Raw genomic sequence first — 18,682 nt, 5'->3', positions numbered from 1 at the left:
AGATGGAGAGAGTGAGATAGCGAGAGAGCAAGGGATGACCAAACCGCCGCAGACAAACAATTTAAATTGTGAGGGAGGCCAACACGGAAAAAAAGAAGAAAAAACCGGGCCATGGAATTGCGTTGAAAGGTCCCGAATGCCCCATTTGGAGTGCCGTGCGAAAAAGGCCAGCAAAACACACAAACAGCAACAACAACAACGACAACAACAACAGCACGAGGAACGACAACAAGGCCAACAACAATGGCAAATAAAAATATGTGACACGAACAGCGGCAACGACAACGACAACGACAACGCCAACAACGACGACGTTCCGGAAAACAAACGGAAATTGTGAAATATACAAATGTTGTGCCTTCTATAGGTGAACTACATGAAAAATGCCCCATCCATTTTGTTGTTTTCCCCTCCTCTGCTGCTGTCCCTCTTCTCCCAGTAGAAAACAAGACAAGACAAAACAAAAGAATACGAACAACAAAAGCGGCTTATATAATTGTAGAGTTTTAATAAAAATATATAGAGCACGACTCGAAACAATCGTAACATGTCACTTGCAATAAAATAAAACAAAAAAAAAACACGTTAGAAAACTAGAGTCAAGTATGCCCGACTGTAAGATACCCGCTACCCATTTCCAATAAAAGCATATTATACTAAAAATATAATACAAATATACTACAAATATACTAAAAATATACTACAAATATACTACAAATATACTACAAATAGACTAAAAATATACCACAAAATTACTAAAATGCACGGACGAATATATTTGGCATCAAAATTAAGATTTCTACCGAAAAATTAAAGCTCTATCTCCTATAGTCTCTGAGATTCAGTGTTTTATATGGACAGACAGACAGACGGACATATGTACGTCGGATATGACTCTTTTTGCCCTAACATACATTTCCTGTTACGTTATAAAACCCTTCTACCCTATTTGTAGCGGGTATAAAAACAAAATCACAATAGAGAGAGAGAGAAAAATGTGTATAAAACACAATTGGCAAATGCCGAAATAATTCTCGAAACAAGCTTGTCAAAATGAAAATACATATCGTATCAATCGCATGTTGTTCAATTGAAAGTGTGAAAATCTGTCAACAATTTAGTTGAAATACCCCACTTAACCCAAAATCCAATTCAATTGGTTGATTTAATTGAAAAATTGGAAACTTATTATAGCTGGCCAAATGGGGTTAGAAGGTTGTATTTCATTTTTGGTAATTAAATTGAAAAATCTGTTGTGGACTTGTAATTACCAGGGGCAACCGCAAGTGCTGTCAAAAATCATTGCAAAAATATTGAAAAATGGTAAAGTGCAAGACAACTTGGCAAATGGCCAAGAAAATGGCAGCAGCAGTAGCAGATGTTTTGGCCAAAAAGGAATTGTAATTACGAAATTAAAACTGCGACAGCTGCATGATGGACTGTCTAAAATAAATGAATGGATGAGTATACTCATGAGGTTGTGTCTGTGTGTGTGTGTGTGTTGTGGCATAGACGAATTGACAGGCTGTAGGCTATACTGATCAGCCTTGGGCGGTGGAGAGTGGATCTACAATACGAAAGAGAGAGAGCTTGCTGCCATAATGCACTTGAGCTGGTACTGAGCTCCTGCTGGCAATATGGCTCAGTGTCTCTATGTGTGTGTGTGTGTGTGTGTGTGTGTGTGTATGTGTGTGCTGTGTGGCAGTGACGGATGCGGATGCTGGCATTGGCAACAGCAAACGTGTCCTGACCGAGGCCGCACCACAGGCATCAAGCACCAAGTGGATAGGCTGTGTGGCAAGGCAAAGCAAGGCGAGGCGAGGCAAGGCGTGGCAAGGAGAAGGAGAAGGGAGGCAGCAGGTGGCTGCCTGATGGCTGATGCTTGGTCTCTTATTGAAATTTGTTGCATTATGCTTGTGGGTTGGGATGGCCATGTTCAGGATGCTTTGCAAATGTCCTTGCACAACGCTGACTGCACTTGATTGTCAACAAAATTGTTTTGCAGTAAGCTTCTCCTTCTGCTTCGTCTTGTTAGTTGTTTTATTTTTTCTTCGTTACTGTTGTTGTTGTTGTGCTTTTTCCTCCCTCCCATTTATTTTTTATTTTTTGGGTTGTGCCACTTCATTTTGAAGTGACTGCAGCTGCTGCTGGCAGGCAAAAGAACATGCGGCAGTAATTAAATTTGTGCAACTAGAAAAGCATCGTGTGCTCTTTCCGCTCTTAAAGTTTTGAGGCAAGGCACTTGCTTGAAATTCAATTTTTCCAAATTAGACACAAGCAATGTCACATTGTGCTCTATATATGAAGTCTCGCACACACGCACACGCACAGTCAGAGTCAGACACACACACATACACACATGCAAAAACACTTGAAGACGGCCATAAAGATAAATGTTTTATGTACGTGAATTGCTTTGAATAAAAGCTCTGTTTGTGCCTGCTTTATATGCACAAAGAAGCAAACAAACAAACAAACAAACAAACCCACACACACACACTCAGAACGTTCACAGTCTCTGCTGTCGTTGCCTATCTCTCTTTTTGGCGAGAGATGGCATTTTGCGCTGGCATTGCCCGCATTACTCATACGCCCCATGGCGCACGCGTTTTGCTGTTGCGCTTCATTTAAGCAAATTCACGAGCACATTTAAGCTTAATTGTTTTTAGAATTAAGCCTCCCCCACTCCCCACCAAACAACGAAGACACACACAGACACACGTACAGGTAGAAACGAAACGTGCTTTTGGCTAAGTAAAATGCTGTTAATTTGCAACATTTGAAACAGAAATTTAAATGCAATTTATGCACATATGCGCAAAGCATAATTCTTAGCAAATTTTATACAGCATTTTCTTTCTTTCTCCACCTCTGCTCATTTCATATTCTCAGGCTCGGTTAAGTGTTCATAGTTTGGAAAATGCCTCAAAACTCTTCGTTAGTTTAAGCTCAACTGTTGAGTTCGTTTTGGTTATTCATGAGGGTTTATTAATCTTAAACATGTTCGGGATTATATTTAACATTTTTGCTTAAGATAACTAACATCATTTCCTTTGTGTATTTTCCTTTATTTATAACCAGTTTTCTTGTTCTCATGTTGGCTTAGATTTCAGCTTATTAGTTTCTGATAGGAAAAAACCTTTTTCGTATACCCAGCGCCTAATCCAATCTAATTTTTCTTCTCTCTTTCTCTCTCTGGTCATAATTCGCATATGCATAAGTCTGTGCTCATATGCTCTCGGTATATTCAACCAAACGTGTGACCATTAAACCGACCCCATGGTTATGCTGTTGCCTTTGGAATTACATGAATCTCTCTCTCGCTCTCATGTGTGTGTGTGTGTGTGTGTGTGTTTGTTTGTATTCCTTTAATTTATTATGGGATGCTTCCACTTGACGCTGCCACAAACCCAAAAGCGCTAAAAGTATAAACCGTCTGGCCTCGCCATAAATTTGCTTTAATAACATACTCAAATTTAGATAATATCCATGCATGCAATATATATATATGTACGTTCATATATAGTACTCTCTACATACACATATTTTTCAGCATTTCTGTTATGTCTGATTACCAAGGCGAGGCACGGGCCAAAAAAACACACGGCCAAGCAAGTGAAGCACGCTCAACGTTCAACGTTCAACGCTCGAATCTCAATGGAATTGCAATGTCTGATGTCTTGGCAGCCTTTTGTTGAGTTATGTATTTTACTAAATTGTCTGGGGCGACACATTTTAGAGCCGTTTTCTTTAAATGCCACTTGCCACCTCTCAAAATATGCTGTCTAAGCATTTCTTTAAGTGTTAAGGGAATTGCCAGCAAACAAAAGATCTAGCTAACTTTATGCACGCACATTTATGCAATTGATATTTAATGGTTTTTTATGAATTAATCGTGTAAAGCGAATTTTAAGGTCGTGACATTTTTATTAACAAAGTTTGTGAATTGAAGTTTAATATTTTCTAAGGAAATATTTATATTTTTAAATTCTTTATTGAGAATCTTCTTTAATTCCTTTGACTAATTCTATTCATATTTCTAGTTCTTTTATACTTTTATAAATTCACCAAATCAAGCCATTCGTATGACATTATATATAGTATATACATTGTTAACAAAGTTGTTAATGAAAAATGAATTATCTAAGCAAACATTAATTTTAAAAATTCTTATAGTTCCTCAAGTCATATCTGTCTAATTTAATTCCTTTGACCAACTCAATATATATTTAATCTTTTTTTTCAATTAATCAACTAATATGACATTTTGTAGATATAGCATTAATTCAATTGTAATTTAAGGTTTAATTTTGTTTATAGATATTTTTAATTTATGTAAATTTCTCTTAGCAATGTTTCACATTTTTTGAACTCATTTCAATTTACCTCAATTCATTTGATTTATACTTTTATTTTTACATTATATAATCATCGAGATTTTAATAAAGTTTTCGTATTTAAAACTCATTATGAACGTTGAATTATATGCAATTCATTTATCGGCTCATCTTTATTGTTTTATGAGGGTAAACAAATTCATTACGCAGCTGAAAGTTGTTTTTTACTTCCAACTTTGATGGGCATGAATCTCTGTCATAGCAATTACGATTACGATGGCCGCCTTCAGGGTCCACACAAGTACATTACTTATTGTCCTTTTCGAGTACATCTCAACTAGTGTGTGTGTCTGTGTGTGTGCGTTATTAATGTTATGTCTGGCTAAATGTGACTGCGTCTCCGACTCCGAGTGCTGAATGGCGAATAGCGAACGGCGACAGCTGACTGACTTAGCGGACTTTTTCCTGCCAACTCGAAGGATTTTGTGGGGATTTAGTTGAATGAAGTCGAACGGCGTCAAGGCAAATATTCGCTTTCGCTTTTGCCTGCCTGCTTACTTGCTTTCAACGCCAGCCTGCAGCATGATTTTTGTTTTGAATGTCGACTTACGCCAAAGTAAGATCTCTGCCTCCGCCTTTCTCTCCCCGAGGGGACGAATGGCAAATGATTTGGAATTTCTATGCCGATTGCATTTGAATGGCGAAAAAGGAAAACGAAAATTTATTGAACGGCATTCATATGCTGCGCATTATTAATATCGATTAGGGGGCGTGACTGTGATGAGAACTAGACGCTGTCCTTCGCCGCCCACCCACGATTGAGATACGACACACATACACGCACACACATGAACACATAGCAAGTAGTATCGTGTATGTGGTACATTTTTCTTCATGCTGCTGATAAAAATAACAATAGCGGGCACACATCTTATGCCAGTTTTTGCTCTGGTTTCACCAAAAAACCCAAAAAAAAAAATAAAAAAGATAAAAGCGTGCCGCATTTTTTATGCTCCCATTGTTTCCGGCAAACTAACATGTTTGTATTTCTATGTGTGTCTGTGTGTGAGTAAACAAGAAGTACGTGAGACAAACGCAAAATGTTTCTCTATACTAAGCATAGTTTGAAATGCAGCTGTAGCTTTGGCAAACTGCACTATACTAAGTGACATTTCAGCAACGGATAATCAAGCAAAAGATTAGATTGCAAACAGTCTCTCTCTCTCATTCTCTGTCGACGTTTTGACGTGACACAAACGAGTCTTTACTCCACAACAACAAACGAAAACCCAATTATAATCCAGCATCGCTTAAGCCCACATTTTGCAGCAATTACTTAAGCCAAACAAAATTGACAATGGAAGAATAACATTGCCCAAGCGATTGCAGCTCTTTTTGTGCTGAAAATGAATATTTACTTAGTGAAAGAGAAAGGAATTTTGTGAGTCAATTTATTCATCCATTCTAATATGTAAAATACAATTATGGGCTTATCAAGATTAGTTCTGTCTACTAGAATATTGAAGCCAGTGCGTATACTTCATTTTTATTTGTAAGGAAATGTAACCGACAAAATTACGTATACGCATTCAAGGCAAAATAGATCCAAAATAAAATCTGAATAAATGAAATATATTTACTAATTTTAAGATAAAATAACAATATTTCCTAACAAAAAAATTAAATTAATACCATGTTCATTTTTAGAAAATTACGTATACGTATGGAACAAATGATAAATAATCTATATAAAGTATTTGAACGAAATTATTTGTGAAAATATTGAAATTTAACACTTATTTTCTTCAATCACATCTAAAAATAACATATATATCGTTTTATATTGCCTAAATTTCGTATACGCGATAATTAAAAAAGAAATCAATGTGCAAGTATTTAAAATACATGTATTTTAAAAAATTATACCAAATAACATTAAAATATGTTTACAATACAATTGTATGCTTGAACTAAATTTACAATTAATATTTTACTTATATTGAAAAAATTACGTATACGCACAAAATTAAAAATATATGTCAAAAATTATGTATGAAATAACCCAATAAATAAATTTAAATAAAATATAATTACATATTTTCAAATACAAACTTTCAATATTCATTTCGTTTTAATTTAAAATCAATATTCTGCATTGACAATATTACGCATACGTATAAAATGAACTGTCGAATTTAGGTAAATGAATATATATGAAATATTGCAATAAATAAAATAAGATAACATAAAAAGTAATATCTATATTTTTTAACCATTTGGCAATCAATGTGTTATCTATACTATAAATATTACGTATACGCATAAAAGAAACAACAGTGTTTAATTGTAGACAACAAATGTGTATGAAATATTGCAATAAATAAAATAAAATTACACAAAATTCAATAACTTTTTTTTAACCAAATATAATAATTAATATTCTATTTATGCTATAAAAAATTACGTATACGCTTGAATCGAATTTATGACAAATAAATAAATTGAAATTCAAATAACACTAAAAAGTATGTGCAAATATAATGAAATACAGAACATATTTTATCCCAGCATATTTACAATCAATATGCTGTTTAAATTGTCTCAATTGAAACATAAAAAGTTACTGGTGTGGATAATATTTATTAATACAATTTTGCAATAAGCACCGAGCAACGTTCGTGTCAATTTGCAAGAAATATAGACAAAGTGTTGGGAAATTTATTGAACTGGGGCCCAAAGCATAAGAAGTGCTAGAAGACGAAGAAGAAGAAGCTATTAAAAGTATGAAAGACGTGACTTCAACGCATACACGTTCACATTCACACATTGCATTTTGGATTCTTCATAAGGCAAGGCGAAAATTGATTTTTATTTTCTGTATTTTTTTTTGTTTGAAGACGCGTTGCATAGCGAGAAGTGGCACACACACGGCACGGCAAATACGCGGCAAGCAACACAGCAACCACAGCAGCAGTAGAAGCAGCAGCAGCAGTTTGGCCTGGGCTAAGTAGGCCACTTTCGCCAAGGAGCAGCTCTTCACCCATTTCTGCAACAGCTGCACTTGAAGACGCTTCTCTTGCCGCTTTGTTAAGAGTTTGAAGCAGCAGCAACAGCAATTGCAGCAACAGCAGCAACGAAGCAGAGACCGAGAGGGCTGCCTCATTGGCTGATTGACTTGACTTGACTCGAGATTCGAGACCGAGATTGAGATTGAGATGGAGATTCAGTGTGTGGCAAGCGTGTTGAAGCATGCAACGTGAAATTAGCAGGAAACATCTAATCGATAGTTAAATGCGAATATGGCATGATGCCAGCTCAAAGAACTGTGCACACACATGATATGCTGCAAATCCTTTTTGGGCAAAAAGTAACTCGAATTATTTTCCCTCGCTCACCTCGTTCTTTTATATTCATTTTATTTTTAAACAAAAGAAACGACTGTGTGACAAAAAGGTAAGCTGATTATGTAACGTACACTCGTCTCTGTGTCTGTGTCGGTGTGTGTGTTGGTGTGCGTGTGCACAGATAGCATTAACAAACGGCACAAGCTGACGCCATTTTGTTTTGCAACTTTTCAACAGCTCTTTTTCAACTGTTTTTATTAGTGATTTCCGTTGAAAACAAGCTAAATTATGCGTCCTTTGTGTGTGTGTGTGTGTTTGTGTGTTTCTCATCCTTTTTTTTTTTTGGTTTTTGTTTTCGCTCTGTGTTTGTTTGTTTTTGTTGTTGGTTTCTACACCTGATATAAAGTTTACTTTAACATTGTCATGGCGCTCATTTGCTACTCTCCTAGCTGAGAAATTTAAGAGATTACTTCAAATAGAAAACACTTCAAGCAAATTTAATAAATGATAAATTGCATAAATGAATTGATTTAAGATTAAGCTGACTTATAAATAAATTGTGGACATTGGTCAAACAAAGTTATTTCTTTTATGATAAGTGCAATTTTAATTATGGCTTTGAGCATAATTTGTAGACATTAGTCAAACAATGCTTTATTTGCATTTATCTTTCTTTTAGTGCAATTTAAATTATGACTTTGACCATAAATTTATAGCTTAGTTAATCAGATAGCATTTAAAGAATATTCGTTAATGTTTAATTTTAATTGTCTTTCTTTTAATTTGAATCCAATTTAAAGTATGACTTCGAGCATTAATTTATAGTTTAGTCAATCAATAAGCATTTAAAGTATATTTTCTTGCAAGCCTTTATTAAATATCCATTACAAATCAACCACAAAGAAGCATTGTAAGCTAAACCCAACTAGGCCATAATGCTTGGCCACATTTGAGTAACTGATTGAGTGACAGGCATTGTTCATTATTGCTGTGCATAATCGTGTTTGCCACACACACACACACACTAAGGCGGCAAAATCTCCGTTTCACTTGCAGATTGCATATCACAATGAGCTGGGCCACTCGTACTAATTGCTGAGACACGTGCCTGAGTCGAGAAAGAGAGAGAAAGAGAGAGAGAGAGAGAGAGTGGAATGCCTAAAACTGGACACACAAAAGGGAGCATTGATTGCATTCGACTCGAGACTTGGACGTGGCCCTTGTTTTTCGGGGCATGTGCAACCCCGAGTCTGGGGTGGCAGCCACGTCAGAAACAATTGAATAATGCAAATGCACGTGGCAAAAGGCAAAAAGGGCTATTCATTATCGATTGAGTGCTGAAGTCGCAATTGAAAATGCAAAACCAAAAAACACCAAATCAGAATGCACACACACGGCAAATAATCCACCAAAAAACAATACAAAACGAACGCAACACAGACAAAAGCCACAGTCATATCAGCGGCATGTGCATACGAGGAGCACACAAAGGGACGATAATTGAGAATCAATGGCAATGCCATTGGTGGCTTTTGTAGTGCTTTTTGTTTTTGTTTTTTTTTTGTTTTTTTTTTGTTTTTTTGCTTTGTTCCTGCATTAAGCTCACATGATAAATGTAATTGTTATTGTCTCACTTCGATGTCGGAGCGTCAAAGCCCGACGACCACACAAAATGTGACTACGAAATACGCGAGCGCACATACCAAATATCAAACCGAACCGAAAAACTCAATCGAAAGTTCGCTTGTCAACAGCTCAACAAATCAATCATACGCAACGTGGTGCGTGCTATGTACGTGCCTCGTTTGCCGGCTGGCTAATGCGTTTCGTTTCGTTGGGTGGGGTGTTAATGTATGTGTGTTCGTGTGTGTATGTGTGTGTGCACGCATGTGACACCTAGACGTATAAATAATATATACCACTTATAACTCAAAAAAGAATACTACTAATGTTACTTTGCGGCTGTCATTATTAAATTATTCGAATCTTCTATCAACACATAAAAGAAAAGACGAAAACAACTATAATGGACACTAAATTATATGGCAATCGACATATTGTGGCAGGTGGCATGTGGCAGCTGTCTTGAGCAGCATATACAATAGAACAAAACAGAGAACAGAGCGCAAGTTGTTGTGAAAGTTTTCGTGAAACTTCATTAATTTAAATGAGCTTGCAATTTGAAGTCAACTGAAACTAAATCCGACGATGCATGCAAATTAACTTGGGCTCGACAAGTTCGGACATGTTTAATGCCAAGATGCTGAATTAATGCCAAAGTGGACTTGGCCAAAATAAGTTTATTGCTTAAGTGCTAATTATTATGCGCCAGGCTATAAGGAAACTAATACCAGATGTTGTTTGAAGGGGAAATCTTTGATCGATATTCTATAGATATATTATATCGTAGCATAGAATTTTTGTGATATCTTTGTTGGGTTCAAATATATGAAATGAATTACAATAAACTAAATAGTCTCAAAAGTTTTAAATGTTTAATTAATGTTCAGCTGCAAATTTCTTTATGTTTAAGTTGACTTTAAATTTCGATTTGACATCATAAAATAAACAATAACATATACTAAGGGTTATTCAAATTTGAATTTTAATATATGTAAACACTTCTCATCTATTAATTTAATTCATAATTTTAAATTGTTGTGAAAATAATTTAGTTGAAAAATACTTTATTCTATTGCAAAGAAAATGAGTAGTTCATTAAATTATTTAATTTGATTGCTTCGGTTCTTAATTAAAATCTAAAAATCATTTTAAAATTTTTTCTGCATTCACAGGGTAAAGTTTTTATGTTATATTACTTTAATCGAGATTGCTTTAGTTTTAAAATTGTAGTTACATTTTAAATTTACATCTACAAAATAATTCTGCAAAAAGGTTCTTCAGTTATGTCAACTATTAGATATATAATTATCATCTTTGTTTAAAACTGATCTGCAATTTTTAAGCAATCATTTAAAATCCTAAATCAATATCTATTTTCCATTTCCACTTCTATTCTAAAGAGTTAGTTTTGGTTTAAATTTATTTACATTGAATATAACCAAAGGATATAGAAGTTTTTTTTTTCAAGTTTCAAGTATTACCTTAGTTTTGGAATTCTATTTTTCTTATTTTTATAAGTTCACATAAATGTGACTATATTATTAAGCATGGCCATACTTTCAATCATAACATTTTGATAGCTCAACTCACCTGAGATTTTCGATGCGCGGCCTGCGGCATTGGGGACGATTGCGTCGATGGCTGCGATCCTTTTTGCAGCGGCAGTCGCAGTGCATGATGCACAGGGCGATGGATGAGATGACCGTTATCACAAATGGCACCACAAAAAAATGTATGATCATGGACACCTGATCGTCGTGATTGTAGGACGTTAGGACGACGGTCTTATTTTTACGTGAATAGAAACACGGATAGATGGCGCCCTCGACGCCATAATAGTTATTGAAATTTTTGCACGTCACTGTGGGCGGATAGCCGCAACCTTTGATGTTGACGAGCAGCGTTGCCTCATTGGATTGCTCCCAATCGGCGGTATAATTGCTATAATCGGTCATATTCTCGGGTATCGTTATGTTCTGTTCGATAAACGTCACATAGATGTGGACACAACGATATAGATCTGAGGTGCAGCCCTCGCGGCACGAGCTCCACGAACAGTTGAAGATACCGACGAGATCTTCGCGACGCGTCGTTGTGCACAGCGTGGGATGCTCGACGAAATCGTGACTCAGCGTCGAGATGGCCGGATCGACGTAGAGCGGCACCAGGAATAGCAACGATGCGCCGGCGGTCACCGAGAAGAAGGCGAGTGTTGAGGTGCCATAGAAACGCGCACGTTCCCGCCACGAACGAAAGCGCCGATTGCCATTTTTCTTTTTTGGAGCCAGTTCTCGGATTTTACGTAACCGTAGCTCTTGTTGTTGCTGCTCGAGTAGTAATTCCGAACTGCCACTCCTCATATTATTGTCGGTGCACACAGGGCGCTGATGTTGCTGCTGATTGTTGCTGCTGCTGCTGCTGCTGTCGTTGCTGCCGTTGCTGCTGCTATTGTGGTTGTTGCTGTTACTGTTCTCGTTGCTGTTATTTTTGTTGTTGTTGTTGCTTGCGCTGACGTCGGCGTCGCAGCAGCAGCTGCAGCGACGTCACCACCCGCAACAGCCAAAGCCTGCGGCTCGGCCTGAGAGCTGCTGCTCCTTGGGCTAGACGCAGCCGTTGCACTCGTCAAAGCAGCACAAAAGTCTGAGAGTGTGAGTGTGAGTGAGTGCGCGAGACTGCGCGAGCAAAGGAGCGAGAGAGAGTGCGAGAGTGTGAGAGAGAGAGTGGGCTGGACGACGCCAACGTCAACGTCGACGTTGCGTTGCTGCCTACCGCAACATCCAAGCGCAGCACGAGGACTTTTTTTTTGTTATACTTTGTTGCTCGATGATTGAGGTTATGTACACACGCGTCGACGCAGAAGAAGACCGGACAAAAACAGCTGTTTTCGGCCAGCCAATGCTCACAGCACTCGCTGCCGTTGTTGTTGTGAGAGCCGAAGAGAGCGCGCGAGTTGAGTCGACGACGACAGGCGAACAAACGAGCGAGCGAGTGAGCGAGAGGGGGAGTTGCATAGACTGAGAGAGTGACAGTTGTAGCGAGAGCAATAGATTGAGAGACTGACGGAGTGAGAGAGAGAGGGAGAGAGAGAGAGAGAGACAGCGAGAGTCAGTCAGATGGCGAGAGGAAGACGCTCGCCAGCGTCTTCATTTGTTCCTGAATGACGACGATTTCGTTTTCGGTTTTGTGTTTCTACTCAGCCTTAACTGCAACTTGAATATTATTTAATATTTGCATGTCAACACTTTTACACGTTGTTTTCGTTTATTTATTTTTAATTGCTTCTCGTTGTTATTGTTGTAGTGGTTGCTGTTGCTGCTTCTTTTGTCACTGAAACGACAACAACAACAAGAACTTGAGCAACGATAATGGCAGCAATTACCAAAGTGCGGCTTGCGTGGGCGCCGCAATTTACAGCTGTTGATGTAGGTTAGTTTGACAAAAGAGGGAGCGAGTGCGAGAGCGAGTGCGAGAGAGAGAGTGCCGAGAACCGAACTGAGGCGAGCAGCGAGTAAATAAGAGCGAGCTCAGCTGACTGCGATGCCGATGCCGCTGCCAGCGTCGACTGCAACTGCGACTGCGACTTTCTTTAGTGTGTCGCCCTAGTGACTGTGTAATCTTTTTTTCTGTTTTTTTTTCTTCCTTTCTGTGGGTGGAATTATTTATGCTACACATTTTGTGCGGCATGCTCTTTGCTGTTGTAGTTGTTGTTATTGTTGCCTGCCTTTTTGCCAAGGCATTTTATTATTTTTCAATTTATTTGCATTTTCCTAGACTCACTCAGAAAAGAAAAAAAAAGAAACACAAAAAAAAAACTAGCAAGATATGCATGATTTATTACAGCGACGCACTGATGCTGCGACTCCCCAAATCTGTTCAATGTCTGCCCGTCACCCAAAGCTGCTCTAGGTCACACTTCAACACTGGCCAGAGCGCGTATTTTATTTTCCTTTGTCAGAAATAACATCAAATGGCAATTAAGTTTAACACAAAAGATTGATTTTAAATTAACAATGTCTTCGAATGATTGGCATTCAATCAAATATTAAACTGTGCTACAAATTAAATATTAAATATATAAAATTGCATAGCATCAAAAATTCTTTGCAGTCAATCAAATAAATAAACTGCATTACAAATTATGTATTCAAATTATATGTACGTAAAAATTATATACGAGTCTAAAAAGGAAATTGTGCAAATGGTATATTTTAAATTTAAAAATAGGGTTTCTATTTATTGTAATTATAGTTTAGTATAAAATAACATACCACAAAAATATAGTTACTGTAATTTGCCTTCTGACTATTTCAAAGAATAAATAAACAAATATTACACTGAAGCCAAAGTTAAATAAAATATATAAAAATAATTGAACTAAATAATAATTTAAATTTACTCAAGTAAAACAAAATCCAATTATATAATTGTATAACATAATTATTGAACTAATGAATTAATAAAGTTAAATTTAAATGCAATTAATAAAAGTGAAATTTGAATAATACAACATTAAATAATACAAAAGTTTTTAATGATACATTTTTAAAATAAAGCTATAATATTTTAATAATAAAATTGAATATTATTTTCATGATACATAAATAATATGGTAGGATTAAAAATTATAATATTTTACTGAAGAAAATTTTATTAAATTAGATTATACAATTACAATTACAATTTGTCTTATATTGATATACAAAAATTAATTTATTACAATTAATGAAAATTGTATTATTTGAAGCAATGAAAAAATGATCAATATGGTATTTTTAAGTTTTAAAATTTAAAATATTAAATTACTGAATTAAAGTTGAAATATAAAAAAATTTGTTAATGATAACAAAACTTAAAAAATATATAATAAATTAAATTTATTAAAAGTAATGCAAATTCAATTTGTTTTATTCTCTTTCATATTATTTTTCTATAAAATCTCTTGCAACTACTATTAACATATTTTAATGCCTTTAATTGTATTAGTTTTCCAGCTGAAAAATACAGCTTTGAGTCACTGTAGCTGTATGCTAATGGGCTGCTTGCTGTTGCTACGTTTGTTGCTACTCTTGTTGTTGTTGTAGTTGTTGTTGTTGCTAATGTTTGTTGTTGCAAGTACGCTATGTTGTAGTTGTAGGAGCAATTTTATATTTTCGCTGAGCTGCTATGCTTTCATATTCCAAGTATTCTAAGGCTGGTGCTGCTGTCCATGTCCACATGACACCCATTATTCACCTCTATATTCTATTTGAGCATTTGTTACTGTTGTTGCTATCGTTGTTGTTATTGTTATTGTAACTTCGCGTGACTCTAAACGCTGGTCACTTGGAACATTAGCAAGACACACACACACACACACACCTGCACACTCCTGCACACCTACACAGTTTGTTTTTGTTTTTGGCATTGCGGGAGTTGAACGCAGTTCAGAATTTTCAGCACACACACACACACACAGACGCTGAGAGCACACCTACAAAACATGCACGTGTCTGCCTGTGTGTGTGTGTGAGTGTTTGTGTGTATTTGGATGATTTCATTCATATAGCATTCATTTTTGCAGTGTGCGTTTCAGTTTTTGTCCCTCCCCGCCTCCCACACTGCTCTGACTGGCCACACGGCGTATGAGTAATGTCATGACAGCAACAGCAGCAGCAGCAGCAGCAGAGTCCTTGCAAATGGCAATCATTTAATGAGCGACAGACAGTTGCAAGGAATTTGGTAAGCAACCAGCGTGTAATGCCTTCAGCAACAAATCAAGCATACGCACTGTGTACCAAAAAGTTATCTATAATTGTTTTCATTTTTGTTTTTTTTTTTTTTTTGTGTTAGGTAGAAAGTCGATAGATATATGTATGTCGCTGCTCGCCGCCTACGCCACGCCTATTTAGCACTACTCCACGAAAAGGAAAAAGCCACACAACAACAAAAAGAAAAAATGAAGCACTCAGCACAAGTATCTAACTAACTTTTGACAGTTGAAATGGCACTGCCCCGCACATCGTTGCTGCCAGTTGTCAGTTGCCAGTTGTTGTTGTTGTCGTTGCTCTTAAAGTAGTTGTTGCTGTTGTTGTTGTTGTTGTTATCGCTTCAGTGTCGCACTTTCACTTCGCTTTTTTTTTTTCGTTTGCACAATGTACCGCCGATTACAGCACAAATTTGCCACAGAACGGGAATCTGCTGCCTTTTGGCTTGGCTTTTTACAGGCAAAACACATACACGCGCACACAGACACGGACACCGACACTGACACTAACACAGACACAACACACACAACACACACTGGATCGAGACGAGAAGCGCGCACGCTGGGCCCTGACGTGCCTCTCGGAGTGTTTGTCCAAAACTGACATGACGACCCGACGACTCCGCCACAGGACGCGCCACCAACTTGTGCGTTGCGTGTGTGTCCCTCTGCGTGTGTGTATGTATGTGTGTGTGTATGTGTGTGCGTGAGTTTGTGTGTGGGGGGTGGCGTCGACTTTGCGAACGTCGACTGCAACAGCGCTGGCAACGTTGACGCCAACGTCAACAGCAAAACGTTCGCTCTGCTTTTCTTTTTGTCGAGCATTCGAAAGGATTCTCGCAGTTGCGCATTCATCGCTCTCGTTGAGAGAGACGAATTCATGAACGAGTTGCTCGCTGCTTGCCATCAGTGTTGAGCACTTATGAACAGCATTAAACTATTTATAAAAAAACCAAACAATCAAATAAATCGAATTCAAGAAAGTCAATAACAAAAAACAAAATTAATATTGAAATGAAATTTTCAAATTTTAACTTTAACTCTTTCGATATCGAATTCAATTGGGGGAACGAATTCAATTTAAGAAATTGTTAGAGTTGTATTAAAAAATAATATGAAGATATATAGAATTATAATATTTCACGACAATTTGATAATAATAACATGCAAATAATAATTAAGTTTACTCAATTAAAGAATTGAAATTGAAAGAATTGAAAAGAAACAAACAAAAGTCCACAAATATCAAACAATAAATTGCTACTCGCATTTCATTTTCTGTAACGACAATATTGCCTATAGTGATCATTGTTTGGGAAAGGTTTATCAAAATAAAGTAAAAAATGTTTAAAAAATAAAATAATTTCGACATAAATATCTTGTGTACTGCTTTTTTAATCATCTTGAAAAACACATTGAGGCTAAAATAAAATAGTAATGGGTAATTGATTTTAAATTATGAAATATTTAAGCAAAATTTTTCATATAAAAGCAAAATAACAGAGCTGTGAAATTTATTAGCAACAACTGTATTATGATACATTAAATGGTTCCTTTATTAACGTTCTAAAAAAGTCTTGCTCTACAAAAAAGTTTCTAAGATTCTAGGAATTTCCTATCGCAACATATAAAACAATTAATCATTAATTGTTGCATTAAAAATTAAGCTTTTAAATGAATTTAAATAGTTGAATTCGAACTTAAAACGTCACGCATTGTTTACCGCTTGCAAGCAGCACAGCAATTTAGCTTAGCGGAGACAACAACCGGCAGTGTTGGTCAATGTCCAAATACTGAGTGACCGCAATTAGGGAAATAATAAAATGACCTGCACTTTGAACCACCAAATTTCATGGCACAAAGTTTAAAATTTATATTTTTAAGCTCAATTGAAAGTATAAATATTTATTATGAACTCTATTAAAAGAATAAATATTTATCGAATATGCGCATTTAACAATGTAATGGTGTAATTTAATTGATCGATATTAATTCCGTCGCTGATCGCAAAGAATCGCAAAGAATGGCATAAAATTGACAAAGCTTTGGAACTCAAGCACACACCTTAACACAATTAAAACAAATTTGTTCTGTGAAAGTCATGTTTTAGTCGGTAAGTAAAGTTCCATTTATCATTTATTTATTGTGACTCATTAAAATGTGGGCTTTATATACAATAAAACAATTTATAATTAATGTGTGAGCTATAACATTGTGTCTGTATCCGATGAAAAAAAAAAACGTTCAATTAGTTTTACTAATAATTTTTTTATGCAAAGTCAATAGTTGCAAACATGTACTCAGACTTGCACGCCACTGTATATACATAAGTTATATTTCGCCAATTTCTGGTTGCTGGGATGAGTTGGTTGATACTATCCTCCAGTGTCTCGCCAGATCCACGTTGCCGGGGTAAGTTGTTGGAGTCTATGAAGACTATGTTGGGAAGATTTTTCTCTTCCAATGTGCTTGCCTTCTGACAGAAATAATGGCCACAAATCTATCAATACTCTCTCAGCAAAATGTGTCCCACACACGTGCGGTCAGCATACGACCGTTGATTGGTTGTAGATGTATGCTTCAGCCATTTTGTCAATGATGTCATTTTGTATTTATATTGTGGGCCCGAGAATTTTGTAAAAAACCATTTTTTTTCCTTTGGCTAAAGTTGGAAATTCTTTTTTTTTTTATTAAAATAATAACGAAATGATAACAAAGATAGGTGCACTGATACCTAACTGGGCAACTTAAACAAATCAGAAATTATAAACAGAAAATGAATTATGTCAGCAGCACATAAAGTAAATAAAGATTGTATAAAATGAACCTACTGATATACGGTTATACGAGAAATGTATGTATAGTATCGCTGTTAATTATTATGTCAAGACCCGAGCCAGCAGGTCTTGAGGATGATATCGTTTTAGTCTTCTCCTGACTGTAGTGCGATGACTTGGCGTTAGGCGCTTAGCCAGGCTGTTAGGGTCACCACCAAGCCTCTCTGTATATTTTAGTGCAATTGCCTGTATTCTATCGCCAATTTTTGGTGCTTTGAGGTCACGCTCGATGTCCGCCGTTCTCATTTACCATGGAGCTCCTGAGATCCGCCTCAGCGTTTTGGCTTGAAGTACTCGTATTTTGTTGAGGTGCATTTTAACTGTGATACCATACACCTGTATTGCATAGAACAGGTTCGGAGCGAAAATGCACTTGAAAATTCGAACTTTGTTGTCCAGTGAAAGCTTGTTTTTAGCGGAGAGTAGCCAGGACATACGATTTAGTTTGGTTTTATAAGAGTGCAGCAGCGACTTGACATGGCTTTCGAAATTGAGTCTTCTGTCTAGAATGACTCCTAGGTATTTGTGTGATGCTGAGTGAGTTAACACTCTACCATTAAGCATCACACACGGGCATTTGCGCACTCGATTTGCGAAGGCCAAGTTTGTGCATTTATCTGCATTGATGCACAAGTTTCAATTCCTAGCCCATTCCTTGGAGGCCTATTTTTGCAAGATCTATGGAGCTGTTTTTGGTGAGCACCGCGGTATCGTCAGCATAGGTTGCAATCAGTGTATCCTTTCGTGCAAGCGCTGTGATTGACGAGTGGGTTGCCATGTCAGCAGAGAATAGTGTGT

General features: G+C 36.6%; 2 protein-coding genes across 4 annotated transcripts in view; one reads left to right on the top strand and one right to left on the bottom strand.

Moving 5' to 3' along the window:
• The window catches only part of LOC117575730 (protein tipE), a 38,578-nt gene extending 22,944 nt beyond the window's left edge, over positions 1-15,634 (bottom strand). Inside the window, exons 1-2 of the mRNA XM_034260074.2 lie at positions 15,271-15,634; positions 10,895-12,631 (exon numbers count right to left, since the gene is read on the bottom strand). Of these exons, the coding sequence (XP_034115965.2) occupies positions 10,895-11,664 (770 nt within the window). The 5' untranslated portion in view covers positions 11,665-12,631; positions 15,271-15,634. The remainder of the gene's footprint in view (positions 1-10,894; positions 12,632-15,270) is intronic.
• Positions 15,635-17,084: 1,450 nt separating this feature from the next.
• LOC117574602 (uncharacterized) overlaps positions 17,085-18,682 on the top strand; it is a 71,033-nt gene continuing 69,435 nt past the window's right edge. For all 3 annotated transcript variants that reach the window (XM_052007295.1, XM_052007300.1, XM_052007299.1), the window contains exon 1: positions 17,085-17,160. The gene's annotated coding sequence lies outside the window, so the exon portion shown is untranslated. The remainder of the gene's footprint in view (positions 17,161-18,682) is intronic.

Source organism: Drosophila albomicans, chromosome 2R, assembly GCF_009650485.2.
Source record: "Drosophila albomicans strain 15112-1751.03 chromosome 2R, ASM965048v2, whole genome shotgun sequence".
Lineage (NCBI taxonomy): Eukaryota > Metazoa > Arthropoda > Insecta > Diptera > Drosophilidae > Drosophila > Drosophila albomicans.
Note: the sequence above shows the minus strand (reverse complement) of the source record. Positions and strands in the feature narration are given on the sequence as shown.